Source organism: Rhinopithecus bieti, unplaced genomic scaffold (genome assembly GCF_001698545.2).
Source record: "Rhinopithecus bieti isolate Rb0 unplaced genomic scaffold, ASM169854v2 scaffold_12217, whole genome shotgun sequence".
Lineage (NCBI taxonomy): Eukaryota > Metazoa > Chordata > Mammalia > Primates > Cercopithecidae > Rhinopithecus > Rhinopithecus bieti.
Genome location: NW_016807111.1, coordinates 891,212 through 910,952, shown reverse-complemented (window position 1 = coordinate 910,952; position 19,741 = coordinate 891,212). Strand labels below are relative to the sequence as shown.

General features: G+C 38.2%; 1 protein-coding gene across 1 annotated transcript in view; it reads right to left on the bottom strand.

Moving 5' to 3' along the window:
- The window catches only part of PDGFD (platelet derived growth factor D), a 121,627-nt gene that overhangs the window by 21,510 nt on the left and 80,376 nt on the right, over positions 1-19,741 (bottom strand). Inside the window, exons 5-6 of the mRNA XM_017880253.1 lie at positions 15,900-16,098; positions 1,199-1,413 (exon numbers count right to left, since the gene is read on the bottom strand). Coding sequence (XP_017735742.1) covers positions 1,199-1,413; positions 15,900-16,098 — 414 coding nt within the window. The remainder of the gene's footprint in view (positions 1-1,198; positions 1,414-15,899; positions 16,099-19,741) is intronic.

The following is a 19,741-nucleotide window of genomic DNA, read 5'->3' as shown; positions in this document are numbered from 1 at the left end:
TTATTTATATTTGTTTTTTTTTTTTTGGAATGCAGTTACCTCTTTCACCCGGACAGGAATGCCTGGGCAAAAACTCAGCACACTGCAACCTCTGCCTCCTGGGTTCAAGTGATTCTCCTGCCTCAGCCTCCTGAGCAGCTGGGATTACAGGTGTCTGCCACCATGCCTGGCTAATTTTTGTATTTTTAGTAGAGAACGGGGTTTCGCCATGTTAGCCAGTCTGGTCTTGAACTCCTGACCTCAGGTGATCCACCCACTTCGGCCTCCCAAAGTGCTAGGATTACAGGCCTGAGCCACTGCACCCGGCCTATATTTTATGCTCTAAAGTGCTATATATTACTAGTAATAAGAAAAAACATAGACCCTGGAACTAGTGGATTGGAGCTGGAGTCCTGGCTCTGTGATTTACTGACCGGGCCATGCTGGCCAACTTACTGATCCTCCTAGGGCTCAGTTTACTCACCTATAAAAAAAGAATAAAAATAGTAACATTTTTACAATATTGTTGATGGGGTGCTAAATGAGCTAATGATTACTTACAATAGTGTTTGTCAAGCAATAAATGCCATTATTACTATTATTAAGGTTATTGCGCTCTTTAGGTTTTTGTTCCTCCTATAGTCTTATATTTACTTTTGTTTATTTTTGCATAATCCAAGAGCTGATTCCCTGAGTAGCACTTAATAATAGTTAGAATAAACAGAGCATTTCCAGTTGAAACATACTTCATATTTAAAAAATAAAAAGATCTTTGACAATTTATATTTTGCTATCTTTATTGTGCCAAATTTATTAAATGACATAATTGAATTAAGGTTTTGCTTATTAGATATTGCAGTCATATCCTGTAAATAAATAACATCGTATTTCTTTTTCTTTTCTGTCTTTCTGCAAGGAGGTCAAGTAAGTTCTAAAGTTACTATATCACATATTTGATTATATATTCTAACAAGGTTGTTGTTGATCCACATTGTGTATTGTTCAAATTAGAATAAACAGTGACTTCATCAGGATGGGATTAACCTGTCATCAGGGCACTTGGCTTGGCAAACCTAATGTGGGTAGAATTTCTGCTCCTAATCAAACTCTGGCTGGGTGCCCTTGTGCAGTGAGCAACCTGAACAACTGTATGCAATGCCCCTGTCTTCCTGAATCCTGTAGGTTAAGCATTGCAACAAGAAATCTGAGAATGACATACCTCATGATACTTTTTCACAGTTTTCCCTGAATTGCATGTGCAGGACCTCCAGTTGACAGTTCCACAGCCACAATTTCCTCCACAGCGCTGCACGAGGAGGCAACGTGGAAAGAAGACCACATTGGCCAGCTTCAGCTCTTCTCTTATATTGACCGAGTAATTCCTGGGAGTGCAACTGTAACGCTTGGCATCATCGTTGAGCCTATCCAGGTCAACTGGAAGCAAATACACACATTGTGTAAGCAAACACAACTGTAAGCACAATTGCCCAGCGTGTGTTTTTGGGAATAGAGTGGGAAGATTCTGTGAGGAAAACCTTAACCCTGGGATTAAATCCATCCTCAGGCTCTCAATTACTGGGAACCTAAAGTAAAAGACCTAATTTCTCTCTTGATCCCATCTACCCTTCGAAAATAACAACAACAAAACAAAACAAAAACCTTGGCTAAAATTTATGTCTTGGTTCAAATTTCCTTGCATCCTTTTATGCAAAAAAAGTTCAGAGGAAAGAAAATGAAACATTTGGCAAATTAAAATAATTGCTTTTGTCTTCAAAAGACAAAATAAATTTCTTCTTCATTCTAAATAAATCCTGACTCTAAGCCATCACTTAAATATAATTTGAATTATATCTAAGACACATTAGGGACAACCACTGTATTATATTTACCTGGAAGTGAAATTTCACACGTAAATGTAATAAAGAAAAGGGTTTTAGCTTTATTTTTAACTTCAAAGTTAATCAACATGTTAGAGAAAACGATTTTTTTTTTCGTGAATATGGTGCATATTTGTGCATTGGGTCCTAGATGGCAGTATAGCATAGTGGTTAAGTGCTTGGGAGCTGCAGTAAAGTTACAACTGCCTTCAATCACATCATGGCTATGTTTCCTTTTAGTTGGAAAGTTATTTAATGGCTCTGAACTTCTGCATCCTTATCTATAACATGTAATCATTTGAAGAATTGAATGTAACGTGCCTGGCACTCAATGCCAGCTATTCTTATTAATCTTGATTCAATTGAATCTCCCCTTCTCACATTCTTTTCCTTTAAAGTCAAATGGACAAAATTTAAAATATATTATGTCTTTCTCCCTCTTTATTTTCTTTTTTGGACATTACTTTATATAAATGATTATCAAGGGATATGGTTAGTGGGACTTCTATGAACTAAAAGCACCGCAATATTTTCAAACCTAAGTCATAAATATTTACTTGAATTCAATTTGTATTATTGTGTTATGTAAATTAGATTTGATTTCATGTTCTCAAAGTCCATCCAATTATCCATCCATTTAGCAGCCAAATCCTCTTATTGGTGCATACATACATGAGTATCTTCCCGTAAGAACACAGTTAGAAGCAAGTCCTTTTGTCTGCACAGGACCCGCCACCATTTCCCAATGCACGCCCTTGTGTGCACTAGGCCACCACAGGAGGAATCCCATAAATGTTAGGCAGATATCACCATGTTCATTCTAAACTCTAGCCCTGGGAAATGTCTTAGGCTTGAACCAAAACAGCTTAAGGAGAAGGAAGAAAAAAAAGCCTTTGGGAGTAGAGGTCAAAAGTCAAGGACAGTGCCAGTAGAATGCATCTAAGGAAAACTGCAGGAGTAAGTGTGGACCATGAGTCCACTAACCACATCTCTGTTTGTCTTTTTATATCTACAATGGTGCTTTGATTCTCAAGGGCAGGGATTTATCCCCAGTTGTTATACACTGAGCCCAGGATACTGTGGGAACTAAATAAATGCCAAATAATCATTGTGCATAATTTATTGCTGTTTTTTTTTCCTTTGTAAAGACATGTCATAACTTTAGCTATAATCAATCCAAATTTAAATTGAATGAACTCTGTCTTGGGAAAGGAACAATTTTATTGCTGCTAAAGCTCTGAAAATAACTGCAAGCAAAGCAGAAAGGATTACATAAATGGATTAAGAAGTGCAGCAATCATCCATTACAAGTGTCACCTTGCTGATGCTGGCCTGTGCATTCCTGGGCTTGTGGACAGAGCTGATGCAGAGGGCCAAATCTGCTGCTTGTGATAATGGGAAGATATTTGTCTAACACGGAGGACTAAAGAGGTACAATTAGCAGGAAGGGATCGTGATGTGTGAGAAGGCAGAGAGGGACAGGATGCAAGCAGCAGCACTGAGTCTCTGCTTTAATTCAGCCCTCTGCTAGGCACCTTACGGATATGACTACATTTGGTTGTTCCCCACCCATTCGAAGTGAGCATTATTTACTAAGAATTAACAGTAAATGGTAAAACTGGAATCAAAGCCTTCTCCCTTTTGCTCCATAGTCTCTGTCACTTTAAGCGGAACAGAAGGATGGTCAGTAAGCCATAAGTTGAAGGAAGACCAGTGTTATGAGGGCTGTATTGGACTTTCCTGTCTGATGTTGAACTGGGGTTGGGTGGTAAATGGCCACATCCTTATCTTCAGAAGACACCCAAGCCAAAGTATAGCATGCCTTCCCTATGGGAATTCCAGTAAACTCCAAAGTGCCTTCCACAAACCAGGAGAAGGCATGTAAGCCTGATTCTATTTGAAACCATACTCCTCACATTGTATAGCTCTTTGACTAGCATTGGTTACTTCCATTTCTTACTCACCATGAGGAGATTCACAATTCTGTCAGTTTTATGCATCAATTCACTACTGTCACTAAGAACTGGGGCCCAGTGTGACTGCTGTAGAATCCACCTGCCCTACATATCAGGCAATTGAAACCACCGAGGCACTCAATTTAGAACTAGAACTGAAAGGTTGTTCTGACTGGATGCAAATAACTTCAAAGTGTGATTGCAGACTTTCTGCAGGGGATACTGAGTTGCCAGTCAAAAAAGACCGATAAGCCAGTGCAGCAGAGCAGGGAGCCAGACAGAGGCTGAGCAGCAATTAAGGTTTCTGGTGCTGGGTTAGAAGGAGAATTCTGGAGTGAGACTTCTGGGAGGAAGACAGGCCAAGTGGTGTCAACCCAGGGTAGGGGCTGTCCTTTCCATTCCTGCATCAGTCTCCATAGCTGAACATTTCAGAGCAGCAATGATGTTCCGAATTCAATTCAAGGGTCCACTAATTTCATCTAACTTCCCTTATTTCATCCCAGTCTATGTCATGGAATAATCTCTCTTTTTCTGTCATTTTGAATTTTAGTCTTGCTCTATCAAGGCTCTTTAACATCAGTTAAGTTTTTTGGGCCTCATGCAGTTTTCTGGAAAGGCTGAGAAGGTTCTCCTGTCCTCAAAGACTTCCTCTGGACATGCTGGTCAAGTGTGGGGTGCTGCACAGTGCACAGGGGAGAACTTTTCCTTCTGTAGCCCCTGCCTCTAGGGGCAGTCTAATCACAGCAGTGCTTTGGGATGTAATAAGAATTCTGGAATCTGAGCTCTAGAATGGGGATGTGAATGCACACCCTTTTATAGTTTCTAATATTAGGTGTGAGAGGAAGGAGAGTCAACCTGTTCTTTTTGATCCTGGCCATCTAGACTACTAAGTGCTATGTTCATGAGTGCATGAAATACTCATAAATGCTATGAATTACATACAATCATTACTCTTACTTTTGCAGTTGAGGAAACCGAGCCTTTGAAAAGTTAAGAAAAAAAAAAAAAAACTTATCCACAACCATACAACCAGTCAGTGGTAGAGCCAGAGTCTGAATCCAGGCCTCTTCATGCCTTTTGTACATATGAGCCCAGTGTGAAGATTTGAAGGAGGGTTCAGAGAGCAGCTTCCACAAGCCATGTTGGAGTCTTCCCACCAGAGGACCACTTGCTGTGCAAATGAGCTGGCTTCCTAGGTGCATCCATAGGCACAAACCTGTCATTTTCACAATGTCATCAATACACATACCCAAGCATGAGCTCCTGTGTATGCTCATCCATCTATTCAGTTCTGACTAATAAGCCAGGCAGCTATTCAGAGTCTACTTTTGCCTTTAGTATTGTGATACGTTTCGTTCTTTTATCTGGACTGAGTGGACTTTGGCCAAAGCACACTCTTCATTTTGTCCTCATTTCTCCTTGAACCCTTTCTTGCCTTATCTAGGAGCTCAATGGATTGATAGCAATGATTTGTCCTCAGTGGGAACAAATGCCAGAATCCTAGAGATTCTAGTTTCTGTAGGACAGATAAAACCAACATAATGTTACACATACTTGGCAAGTGCAACATGGGTGGTGATCAGCTTAAGATAAAAATTTAAAACTCTATTCCTGGCCGGGCGCGGTGGCTCAAGCCTGTAATCCCAGCACTTTGGGAGGCCGAGACGGGCGGATCCGAGGTCAGGAGATCGAGACCATCCTGGCTGACACGGTGAAACCCTATCTCTACTAAAAACTACAAAAAACTAGCTGGGAGAGGTGGCGGCGCCTGTAGTCCCAGCTACCCGGGAGGCTGAGGCAGGAGAATGGCGTGAACCCGGGAGGCGGAGCTTGCAGTGAGCTGAGATCCGGCCACAGCACTCCAGTTTGGGTGACAGAGCGAGACTCCGTCTCAAAAAAAAAAAAAAAAAAAAAAACAAACAAACAAACAAACAAAAAAAACTCTATTCCTTATTAAAGTGAAACATATTTATTATTTTATATAAGTTACATGTTCTGGCAGACAGAAGTCCAAAATGTGCCTTACTGGTCAAAATCAAGGTATGTAAAGGTAAGTCTGTTTTTGTGAATACAAACATTCATTGTGAAACAAAATAATCTCCTCATTTTGAACATAGGAAAGCACTTTTGTTCTCCACATGCACAATAATTTACTGCTTGTTTTGGTCAACAAGAGGATGGTTTCCTTGAGTCAGTCTCTAAACATTAAGTTATCAGTTGGCTTTCACTGTGCTGGCCATTCATCAATCTTTATTCTGAAAGATGCATCACATGTTTTTTTCTCTTGATCATCCACAGTCTGTCAGAGAATGCAATTAAACTGCTGCATGTCCTTGAAGATAGCCAGTAATCTTTTCCTTTTCTTTTCTTTTTTTTTTTTTAAGACAGAATGCCCAGTCCTGGCTGGAGAGCAGTGGCGTGATCTCAGCTCACTGTAACTTCTGCCTCCCAGGTTGAAGCAATTCTCCCGCCCCAGCCTTCTGAATAGCTGGGACTACAGGTGTGTGCCACATGCACGCGAATTTTTGTATTTTCATTAGAGATGGGGTTTCACTATGTTGGCACCAGTAATCATTTTATTGTTACTGTTACAACGTCTAGCCTTTATAATGCTAAAGTTCTTTATAAACTCTTTTAGCAGGCATGCAGCAGCAGCCTACATACTAGTGCATATTTACCACATGGTGATGGCATGTGGAGAATGAGCACTTAAAGTAGGGCCAGGATGTTTCTGAAAACCATGCTCTTGATCTTCTGTTTTGCTTTCTCTGGCATCTCAGCTTGCTATATTATTTTAATCTTCTAGAGCGCAAGTCAAAAGGCATATTCACTCTATAACTCCTATGACCCTTTCTCTATGTACTCACCACACTTTTTCTGCCCTCTATTATGGCACTTACTTCATAGACCTTGTTTTGTTTTCTTTACGGATAGTCCAACTTACAATGGTTCAAAACGATTTCTTTTTACTTTTTGATGGTGCTTTCAGCTGTGTATGTTAATGGTGAGCACCCAAAAAACCATTCAGGTTTTCATTTTCAGTAGGATATTCAATAAATTACATGAGCTATTAAACCTTCATTATAAAATAGGCTTTGTGTTAGATAATATTGACCAACTGTAGGCTGATACATGTGTTCTGATCATGTTTAAGGTAGGCTAGGCTAAGCTATGAAGTTCAGTAGGCTATGTGTATTAAATGTGGTTTTGATTTAACTATATTTTCCACTTACAACGTGTTTATTGGGATGTAAACCCATCAAAAGTTAACAAGCATCTATATTCAGGTGCTTCTCTTCCATTGAACTAAAAAAGCTGTTGGAGGTAGAGAGCTAATTATCTTTTTATCCCTTCTCTTCTAGTACTTTGTCCCTAGTGTAAGCACCAAATGCAGCTCATTCAAGCTCACTTCTAAAACCATTTGACTTCAACAATTAGGATAAAGGTGCCGCTGAAGGAAGCACAACATCATCTTTGTGCCAGATTCCCTCTGCAAGAAATAGACACTCAATAATTACTACCTGAATGAATCAGATAACCATGGATTTTTTCAGTTTAATTTTGTATCATAAAGGTGAAACAATTCCAACTATCTTTCAGGAATGCATGGAGTATTATTAACACCTTATACGTTGAATATTTGGATCTTATCTCAAGACTAGTCTAGGATGTGGAGTAGTGCAGAAGTGTTAGGTTAGAATTAAGAAACTAGGATTTAGAACCAGCTCTGCCAAGGATGAACCATAATGCATGAGATGACCGGCACCAAGATCTGTGAAATATAGAATAAGTGGCACACATGGTAGACTATGGTCTTGAGAAGACCGGTTCTCAGATGCAAACATCAAGGTGCTAAGGAACATTGCCTTTGTCAAATGGGAGACAGTGCCACAATCTGTTATGAAAATTGCTAAACCTTTCCCTTTAATGTTGCAGCACTAGGTGTATGATGCTTTGGGGTGGGGTGGGAGGTGAGGGGACTATAGGAATAATTGTATTATTTTTGTACCAAGCAACCAGGGGCTCTCAGCCTTTCTCAAGATTCATAAATTTGCTAGGAGGAATATTCATCCTTATGAATATTACAGCCTCACTGTGATTTTCAGATTCCCTCTTCTATAAATCAACATATAATTATGAAAACTGTTTTCACATTTCAATCCCAATGTGGAAGTGCAAAAAAATCTGGAAAGAAGAATTATTTTATAAGTTTTAATGAGGGACTATCAGGATACTTTAACATTAAAATTATGAAAGACACTGAATTTTTTGACTCCACATATGGGTTTAATATCTAAAGAATAAAACATTTACCACTTGTTTTACACAAATTAACCTAAATCACAGTAAAAGATTCTCAATCAGACAATTCCTGATTTTCAAGGTTTAGACACATTGTAAAGCAATGAGTGAATGCAAATTTACCGAGCAACTACCATGTGTCCAGCACTTTGTGAGATGCTTTCACAAAATCAAATTTCATTTAATTCTCATAGCAAACCCTCATCTTAGATATTACAATTCCCATTGGATAGACGTAGAAACTGAGTTGCAGATGAGTTAAGTGACTTGCCTAAAGCCAGTGGACATAAGTAGACGTTCAGCACATATGTACTGGAAAATCTATGGATGACTGAATGAATATCTGGAAGGCACTGAATTAGACATGAAAGCAGTGACACCATCATAAAGCAATTCTCTGAACACTGGGAATTCATAACCTGGGGTGATGTATAAAGTATATCTATGAAATGAAACATTAAAAAAAAAAAAACAAGTTAGGAGATGAAGGTCTTGAAATTTCTTTTTCTCATTTACTAGACTATGAATCCCTGAGCTTTAAACACCATTGAGTTGCTCACAGCATGAGCTTTGTAGCCAACAAGGCCAGGTTCATGTCATGATTCTCTATTTTTTAGCTCTCACAGAAATTTTCTGAATTTTTTTCTTTTACTATGCAAAATGGGAACCCCAGTAGCTCCTGCCAAAGAATTTGTTGAGATTACATGAGTTTTGAGTGTTTGAAGCACAGGTCTAAATTTTAGCTCTCAGTAGGTATAACCACATTATGATTGAAGTGAGTAGCACAGATCAAAGAAGGAAGTTTAAATCAGAAGCACCTAAAACTAGAAGGAGCTGAGATTCTGCAGTTGGTGATCACTAAGGAATGGAAGGCCATGCCCACCTTGAACTAAATATAAAAAGTCAATGATCAGGTGTGCTCAGTTTGATTACATCAGATGTAACACTATCCTTAGAAAGTGTATTAGTCCATTCTTACACTGCAATAAAGAAATACCTGAGACTAGGTAGTTTATAAAGAAAAGAGGTTAAATGGCCTCACAGTTATGCATCATCTGGGAGGGCTAAGGAAACTTACAATCATGGCAGAAGGCGAAAGAGAAGCAAAGGCACATCTTACACGGTGGCAGGAGGGAGAGCATGTGTGCAAGTGCAGGGGAACTGCCCTTTATAAAATCATCAGAACCTGTGAGACTCACTCACTATCACGAGACTAGCATGGGGTAAACCATCCCCATGATTCAATTATCTCCATCTTGTTTCTTCCTTGACATGTGGGGATTATGGGGGATTATGGGGATTGCAATTCAGGATGAGATTTGGGTGGGGACACAATGTGTAACTGTATCAGCAAGTAAAGACACTCAGCGAGTTAGATCTCTCAGCACCAGCAATGCCCACATGCATATGTGCTCTAGGAACAGTGTAGTGTCTCCTTAAGTCTAGTGGGGCATAAAGGAAAACAATCCCATAATAATTTTTCAATACTTCACAGAAAAAAATTGGCACAGAAAACTCAAGGAACACACATTTCTCTTTAACAAGAGTAATTGCTGTGGAAAATGCAAATTTGTTCATCCAGAGGCTAAAAGTTACCTATGGCTTTCCACTGTCAAATGGATTTTTCCACTGTTTTGCATTTGAATGACATACCTAGATGAGGGGCATAACTTTGATAATGAGGGTGGGGTTAGGATATCCACAAAGATGGACAATTGCAACTAGGAGAAAAGCAGAGGTGGCACATGCACCAGGAGGAAGTTGTCCCACTGCTGAGATTTTCTTAAAATATTTCATGTGTGTGCCCTTGTAAACACACACAACATGATAAACAACAATATGGTTTTTATGAATGCTTGCTGGTAAACAGAGTAAGTGAGGCAGCTAGATACTTACAAAACATATGAGTCATAAACAGTGGCAAAAGTCTTTAAAAGAAAAACTTAGCAGAAGAAACATCCAAAAAGCAAAATAATGTCAGAAAATTTCTGGATAAATAGTATCAGAAAAGTTTAGTACTTGGAGATAATTTTGTAAACTTTTAATGAGTACACTGATTATACAGATACTTAAATATGACAATATTTGTCAAATACTATCTGTGAGGCTCTCCAGATCACTGATAGTTATCTTAGAGCATTATAGGGAAGACAGCAATTAATAGAAATATCTTGGTTCTGTGCAGAGTTTTGTAAGCAATTCAAATAATAATAGCAGCTATCATTTATTGAGGGCGTTAGATACTCTGTTATTACCTAATCCTAACACAACTTTGCCAAGTGCTTATAATTAGAGTCATTTTACAAAGAGAAGAAAATAGAGAACCAGGGGTCTGTAAGTGACTTCTCCAAGGCCACTGCTACTGATTTTAGGATTTGAGTTAGAATTTTATTACAAGTTAGCTTGACTCTCAAGTCCATGTTCTTTCCACTGCAACATCCTTCTTTCTTTTGCTCTATTTCTATTAAATTTATACCAAACAATTTTAATATTGATAAATAAAACTTTCATTGGTAAAGGTACCAAATATACCACATGGTTCAGGAAACTCAATGAAGCTAACCATCTTTCAACAATAGAAACTATTATTAATGATAATGTAATATTAATAAGCAACACAAATTATTATTAATTTTTATCATCTATTGATGTCACCAGTACCTGCTTAATTTACAGAGAAGTAATTATAGATACCTCAAGAATGACTGACATGACTCATCACTGGTGTTGGCAAAAGGCTTTTAGCCAATTCTTAACGCAGGTATCAAATAGGCAGAGAGAGAAAATTGCAAGCACTCAGTTTCTAAAATATGTCTGTAAGTTAATGCTCTCTGGATAATTTCCTACATTTGAAATCATTTTTGAAAAATCAAAACTTGTGTCCTGTTTAGCATGCAGTGGCATGACAAAGAAACAGCAATAAATAATTTTTTTAAAAAGAAGGTATTCTGACTTGAGAGAATTCAGAACAAATGAAAACACTGATATAAAATATTTATTTCCTATATTTCTCAGTTTCTTATGCTAGTTATTTACCTGTAAATAATTTGCAAATTAGAGTCAAGTGTTTTAGATCTTAGAGCAAAATGTCATGGAGAAAATAATAGAATTGGTATTAGATCCTTGGAAATGGGTTGGTAACTGTTCCAGAGTTGTAAGATCTAACCATTTAGAGTCTGTAAAACTCACATATTTCAAACGTCATCATTTGGAACTAATTTAATATCAAGATGTTTACTGCACTCAATATTAAAATACTTTTTTTTTTTTTGAGGCAGGGTCCTCACTGTTGACCAGGCTGCAGTGCAGTGGTGCAATCACAGCCCATGGTAGCCTTGAACTACCCGGGCTCAGGTGATCCTCCCACCTTAGCCTCCTGAGTAGCTGGAACTACAGGCATACACTTCACGCATGGCTAACTTTTGTATTTTTTGTAGAGAAAGGTTCTCACCATGTTGCCCAGGCTGGTCTCGCACTCCTGGGCTCAAGTGATCTGCCTACCTTGGCCTCCCAAAGTGTTGCAATCACAGGAGTGAGCCACTGCACTGAGTCTAAAACACTTTTTAAAAGAGGAATGGATGTGAATTTTAGCATGTGTATCTAAAAATGATTACTTTTTGGAAAACAATATATTTCAATTAAGAGTTTAAAACTATTAATTTGGAGTGCCCTGATAATTTTGTTCATATTTTAATCACAACACAAGCTGTGAAAACAGGTTTCCCTCTTGCCATTATGTCTTGGATTTTTCTTTGGTGAATACACTATCATTCTAGAAAGTCAAGTTCTCCTGGAATAAGAAAAAGAACAGATCTTACTTACATTGTTTATCTCCATAAATCACCTCTCAGTAATGTCCAGTCAGGGCTGATCATTTCTTAACTTAGAAATGTTGAATTTTATGCTATGAACTTGAATAAATATACATTGTCCTTAAATTCATAGGCATATGTTTTAAATGAATTGTAGTTTAGTTTTAGTTAAACTACAGTGATAATGCAGCAATGTAAGGAGTATTTATATAGCTTACAGAAAGAACACCCATATAATTTCACCTAATTTTATGCACACTTCCTATACTCATTAGTATATCTACCATAAAAAGTAAATGCAACTTGAATTTAAAACATTTATTTTTTAAAATTAACTTCTGGGCAGCTTTGAGGTTAAAAGCATGAGGCTGAAATTATTGGCAAAATTGGGTTTGAAACTACAGTTATCTACAGATTTCAATTATATATGCTATCCTTTTCCCCATTACCCCCTAGGAAACTGAAAGTTGAATATATTAACTTGTTATATTATCTTCAGACCAGAAGCTTTTCCAGACAAGTTTGAGCTTATCTATTACTTATGAATTTTTAAAATGTAGACTTTATTGCATTGACATCCTGGTTTCAATACTTGGTAATTTTATCTGTCTCCTGTTTCTCTCTTTCCTCACCAAAACTTTTACTGTTCTTTTGACTTTGACATTTTCAACTCTTTTCTTGAAGAGAACAAAAAGCTCACTTACCACCTCACCTCCCTTCTACTAAATAAAAAGAAGCAAAACACATCATTTAATTGTAAAACATGAACCTTCATATTTTAAATATTCCTGATGCATTATAAGTTCTTTATTCAGTGTGTCTGTGTTCTATTTCAGAGTTCGTAAAACTCTGTATTTTGTATATTCACATTCAAATGTCATTTTAGAATCCTGCTCTTTGCAATCATGAAAAATGCCACTTTCCATCTGTCTGGACAAATCAGAAGAATGGATGCTCAAAAGATATTCATAAATGACAAGCTTGTTTCTGCACAACATTATTAAGAAATTATACTGATAGAAGGAGACTTTTTGGAAATCCTGAAAAGGCAAAGTTTTATTTGACACCTAATGGACTTTCATTATCCATAGCTATTTTCCTGTTTTCACTGTTTATTCATTGCTCCCTTCCTCATACGTTGGGATACAAGCCATGGATTTGTATTTTTATGTTCTCAAAGCAGAAAATACCAGCTGAAATATTAAACCTGACTTCCCTTGTTTTTGTGATACATACAGGTGATTCAGCATCAGTGGAATGATAAACAAATCAGTACATTTATATAAGAGCAGAGGCAGTGGTGACTTGCCAGGGTTAAATTAAATGGTACAAAAATGCCTTAGGGCCATTTTAAAGAAGAAGAGATTAAGAAATGGAACCTAAGCCAGCAGTAGAGAGAGACCATGTTTACTTTGTCACAAACATCAAGTAGTATGTCACCTTGAATGCTCTTGCAAGGTTATTTCAGTAACCAAAGACATTTTTAATAAAGCTACCCTATCCAGTCTATGAGGTGGTTTCTATAAATTTAGAAAGAGGCTAACACTGGATTAGTAATATATTCAATCCCACAAACATTAATTGAGCATCTAAAATGTGTCAGAGACTGTTGCAAGTACTGCAGATATAGGATGAACAGTCTCTCAAGGAGTGGTTCTTGACACTGGCTGTCTCTAAGGATCACTCTCCTAGGAACCATAAATAATATCAATATATTTCCCAGTCTCCCCCCATTGAGATTCTGAGTCAGTGTAGCTGGGGTGGGACTAGGCATCTGAAGGTTTTCAAAAGCTCCCCCAGTTATTAAATATTCAGCCAGAGTGGAGAACGATAGGAGGTGCTGGGATCCCAGATCCTCTTAGAGGAAACAAAAGGTGCAATAACAGTGCAGTAGTAGGACATACAAAGTGAGGTGGTGTCTTAAGTGCTCCTAACTTTACCAAGTTAGGGGGTGAGTAGACATCACAGGGACAGAACAAGGGACAAGCTAGGCTTCACCAAGGAAGTAATGTAAACATATTTCAGAATTCTAAGTCGCTATAGCTAGCTAACAATTTTTGAACATGTATTAAGTGTTAGGTGCTCTTGATGGTACCAGAAGCAGTCCCCAGAAGTAGGTGTTATTGCACACACACTGCCAATAAGAAAACTGAGATCAGGGTACCCAATAAAAAAAAAAAATCACAAAACTTGTAAGTGGCAGGGTGAGAATTTGAATCCAGGCCTCCTGCCTCCAACTCAACACAATTTCTAGGGGGGGAAAATGTAATGGATTTAGATGACTTAAAAATTGTAATATTTCCAGAAAAAAGATGCCAAGAAGGGCTGTCCCTTGCATTGCTGAAGACAGAGTCAGATTTCATTGCTTGTTTGTCCAAATACTATTTTTATATAAAATTTCCTCTGGGGTTTTCAAAACGTGCATATTTTACTTTCTTTTAAGTTGACTTAGTAGAGATCCAAACACAGCAATGTCTTACAGAACAACAATATTTTCTTTAAATTGACTCCAATCTGAGCCCTGGAGAGATTCAGCGCTACAGTGATCTGCACATGGTGTATCTCCATAACACCAGGGCCACCGGTGACTTTCTTGTCTCCCTCTTAGCTAAGCCATAAGCAGAAGGCCCAGGTAGGAGTTAACTGATTAGCCATTTTGGCCCAAATGTTATAAATGGTTGTGCTAAAGCAGTCCAGGTTCACAGCTCTTAAAATTATTTCAATGTGTAGGAAACAGCTGTATCTTGGTGAAATACCTTTATATCTACAATGCAACCCAGCCTTTCAAGACCTTTTAGGGAACATTACAATTATAACAAATCTTATCACATAAAGCAAGGACATAATAGACTAGAAGTAATTGTTTTATTCAATAAGAGGCAATTGTATTTCATTGCTTTATTAATTTGAGTTTTACACGCCAATAAACATTCTCATCCTAAGATCATATTACTCAGATGTATGACCTGGATATTTATTATTTGAGTTTAAGCACTGTTTTAACTCATGACGTTCTCTCTGCCTGAATGTTCCTCTCGGTTCTCCCCTCATTGTACTTTCCTGAAGTTTCTAATTGAATATATGCTCTCACACATCTCCAAACTATTCCAGACCTTCTTTTCCTCTGCCTTGAGACATTTATATCTCAAGCACATGAACCACGCAGGCACCAAGTAGATAGCAGATCTTGAAGGTAGAGTTGAAATTTTCCAACAGAGTTTTGGCTGTTGCTTTAACAGGGTTCTCTGCTGCCAACACTGACATCCCTGGACTAAACCAACCTTCGCATCTATCAGAGAGGCAAAACTATCAATGACACAAGCACTGTTCTTGTAGGCAAGAGACCAGGATACTCATTCTTCTTCATTCCATACAGACATTGGCAAATTACTTACTCCCTCTGACTTGGCTGTCTCCATTGTAAAATTGGGGCTCATAATGCCTTACTTGCCAAGAAATAAGAAGCTGGTTCAGATGATTTTCATAACATCTCATCCAGCTCCAAACTATGACCTATATATCTTTCACTGGACCAAACCCTTCTTAGTCTGATTAAAAAAACACAGTTTGGACAAAACGCAGAACTTCATTTGAAAGTGTTGTGAAACGTGACAACGGACTGATAGTAACCACCTGATCTAAGTGAGTTAAACATATTGTACTGCTAATCCTTACTCATTATTACAGGTTATGTCCCTAGTCCAAAAGTCTAAACTCTGAAATGCTCCAAAATCCAAAACTTTTTGAGCTCCAACCTGATTCTCAAAAGGAATGTTCACTGGAGCATTTTGGAGTTCAGATTTTTGGATTAGGGATACTGAACCAATAAGCATAAATGTAAATATTCCAAAATCCAAAAAGCATCCAAAATTCAAAAGACTTCTGGTTTCAAATACTTTGGATAAGGGACACTCAGCTTGTACTGTTAAGATTTCTATCTGCTTATGAAGAATGCACAAGTCTCTGTCTCTTACCTTTTGACTTCCGGTCATGATATGACCTGCCTCGATAACGAGGGGTGTCCAAATACATATTCTCAAGATCTTCTTGCCATGACTCTGGATTGAAGTACTTGAGCAGATCTTCCACGGTATCAAATTCTGCAATTTTTTTGTCCAGAGCATCCGCAATGAGAGTGGGATCCGTTACTGATGGAGAGTTATAGGATACCCCCTAAGAGTGACATACAGCTCAGTGTACTCAGAAAAAGTCCATTGCTGTGAAATACAACAGTCATTCAACTATACGGAAGGAACATAAACAGGCTTCTGAGTATAAGACATCACACGTTTGAGGCCGAGACGGGCGGATCACGAGGTCAGGAGATCGAGACCATCCTGGCTAATATGGTGACACCCCGTCTCTACTAAAAATACAAAAAACTAGCCGGGCGAGGTGGCGGGCGCCTGTAGTCCCAGCTACTTGGGAGGCTGAGGCAGGAGAATGGCATAAACCCAGGAGGTGGAGCTTGCAGTGAGCTGAGATCCGGCCACTGCACTCCAGCCTGGGTGACAGAGCAAGACTCCGTCTCAATAAAAAAAAAAAAAAAAAGACATCATACGTTTGAATGCCATGTAAAAACAACATGGTATTGTCTTGCCATGTTCTTGGATAAAAATCAATTAATTACTAAAAGATAGTCATTCACTTTTCTGTAAGTCAAATCCAAGTAGATCATAAAATTTCCAGTTTATCTTAACTGTAATCATCTAAAAATATAGATTAGATGGAAATATATAAGATTAAGTCATCCAGTTTCTTGGTTCATGGTCCCAAATCATCCACATAACAACATATAATAGTGGGAATCAAAATTTCAAACTCTTCCCACATTAGTTTTGATAATTCATTCCATTCTCCCACTTTTAATCTCCACATCCCCCCTTTACAGGTCACCTGGCATTGCAGATGATGTGTGACCAATGTACGAATCTACTCGAGATATTTTCATAAAATCTAGCATGTTCACCAACTTATTTACTGTCAACAAGGATAACTAACCATGAAACTGGCTCTCTTGACTTAAAAGGAGAGAATTCACATGGGGAAACGTATTTTTTTAAAGTGTTATAATTTGCTAGTGATCCCAGTTGCCATTAAAACTTCTCAGGAAGACTCTTTAATGAGAAACACAACATCATTGAAAGCCTGGAAAGGATTATGTATTTTGCCATGGAATACATCTCACATGAGGTTTCCAAGCACTTACTTCACTAACCCTTGTACAATCTAGAGGTAAATGAGCCATGATTCAAACATCTCTGTTAAAATTCATGACCCATTAACAAGGAAATAGAGAGCATACAGCCTCAAATGAGTTTTAAATGTCTTTAAAGAAACTACCAAACAAATAACATCCCCTAAAGGCAAATATCTCCTATCACTAAGGGAAAATAGGAATTAATGAAAACTTGCTTTCCTTAGATTTAACTGTAGTATCTAATCAGGAAAAAATGGGTGCTATTGAGTCCCAGACAGCAAAGCCCACAATTTATAATCTTACTCTCAGGCAATGTTGTCTCTCTTTAACCAATCAAGGTCCAAAGATTGCTAAGTGATTTGATGATCATCTGCTCTCAGAGTAACAGTCCCTCTTCACACAACTAAGGGGCTTTAAAGCATTAATCTACCATTGCTATAACTCAGGAGCAGTTTTCAAATATTCCCTGTAGGGGAAAGGGAGTCAAGGGAGTGGGGTGATAGGGTGAAATAGACTGATCAATGTGTCAGGCCAGCTCTTTTCTTTTACAAGAAACCATACATCTAATTTTCAGTCATCCTTGTTAAAATAAGCAGACATCCTCTTCTGAATAAACCTTACCTGCCATGCTACATTCATTACGTTATGAGTCCACTCTATATTCTGTTCAGATGTATCCAGGTAATAACGATCATTTTTCTGGAGGCATGGTCTTTGTCATACATTATGGTAGAATCCAGAGATTTATTCACAGTTCAAGCTATGTTAAAGATGCCCTCTACAGTCATATTGTTGATATTATATAGCTCTTATCTGGGTGCAATCATATTTGTTCCTTCTGTTTCTGATAGGTTGTCTCTTTAATCTAGGTGTGTGTGTGGGTGTCTGTGTGTGTGTGTGTGTGTGTGTGTGTGTGTCTGCTTGATACGAGCTGAACCCTGACAGAAGCCCATCATTTCTGTCTTTCACATCTCTCTTGAGGTCACCTCTCTTGAGGTGGAAGACTTATAATTCAGGACTATAATTCCAAATCCCCATTAACTTGTATTGTCTGGATAATCTACAGTCTATCTGGCTCATATGCACCAGATGGTTTACAACTAGATTTGTGTCACGATAGTATGGGTCTAAGAACCAAAAAACTCAAAATGAGCTGACCAAATTAGAAGCATGACAGCACATAAAAAATCTTTGAAATTAAAATGCTTCCCTGCTTTTTTGAAATAAAAACAGGGACACCCAACAAGCCATTCCCACACAAGTGACAGCTTCTTGTGACAGCTCTGGGGAAAATGACTGATGGAGTTTTCTGGGGTGGCTCCCAGCAGTGCCTAGAATGCAGTGTGTACACAAATATCTCTCTCAGAGAAAGCTGTGGGGAACTCTCGGTTCCTGAGAAGGGAGGGGGAAATTTAATTTCTTCTAACATGAGGCTGAAGAGTCAATCCAAACCATAGGTAAAATGCAAACATGTCCCTGTGTATGAGCTTTACTGGTGTTTTCCAGTTTTGATTCAGGGCAGTTGACAGAAACAGCAATGATGGCTGAGGAAATATTTATGAATGATGAGGTGACCTAATAAGACCACGAGAACATTTTGGTTGCTGAGGTAAATATTTTAAAACTATTTTTGAGAAAAAGAACTAATTGAATATGTCTCCTTCAGCTGCACAGTAAATATGATTTCATTAGCTTTTGTCATGTATTTATAAAAATCATTTCTGAAATTAACTGCATTACTTTAAAATGATAACAATTCATAAAAAAGAAATGCTCTGAAAATGGAAAACCACTTTCAACAAAAACAAGGTATGGTTTAAACAGAAGTTAATGGTAGGTCCAATGACCCTTGCTCCTGCTCCAGAAAGTTCTTGAACAATGGAGTTCTGAGTAAAGAAACCAGCTTGCAGTTTCTGAGAGTTTCTGAGTAAAGAAACTCTCTTACAAGAGAGTTAAGCAGCACCTAGACTTGAAACTCAAACCAGAAGCTTTTGCAGTGGATCTGGACCCAGGGAACTTCCCCAGATACTCCAAAAGGAAGAGAGAATGCCTCTCTTTTAAAGGACCTGGGTTATTCTTAATTTGTTAAGGGTCCTTTAAGGCTTGTAATTGAATTGTGGTTGGGGCAAGAATCATTAGACAACCCTGAGCTATCACGTCGAAGGTGCCTGGGAAGCTGGAGCATCCCTTGACCCTCAGTCAAGGTTGCAAAAACTGCTGGTGTCTGCCTTGAGTTATCAGCCTCTACTGCGACCCTCCTGCTTAGCCTGCGCACCTCTTCAGCAGTATGTGCCTTATGTTGACTTTCATCTAACTGGAAATGATTGCCTACACCAAGTTAGGTTCAGAGCATGTATTCTGGACTGTCGAAAGCACACAAAACACTTATTATCACCATCAGAGATCCCTCCGATCTTTTGATCAGATGAAGTTCTAGTCCAGCATCCATACCAGGTGAATTAAACAGTCACATAATTCATAGTGGAGGGAATCCTGCCATATGAAAGAGTTTTTAAAAAATCCCCCAGAGAGCAAAAGATAACATATCAATTTTAGGAAAAAACAACAACAACAAAAAAAAAAAACTGACTCAGCCACATGGACCTACTTAGAGCC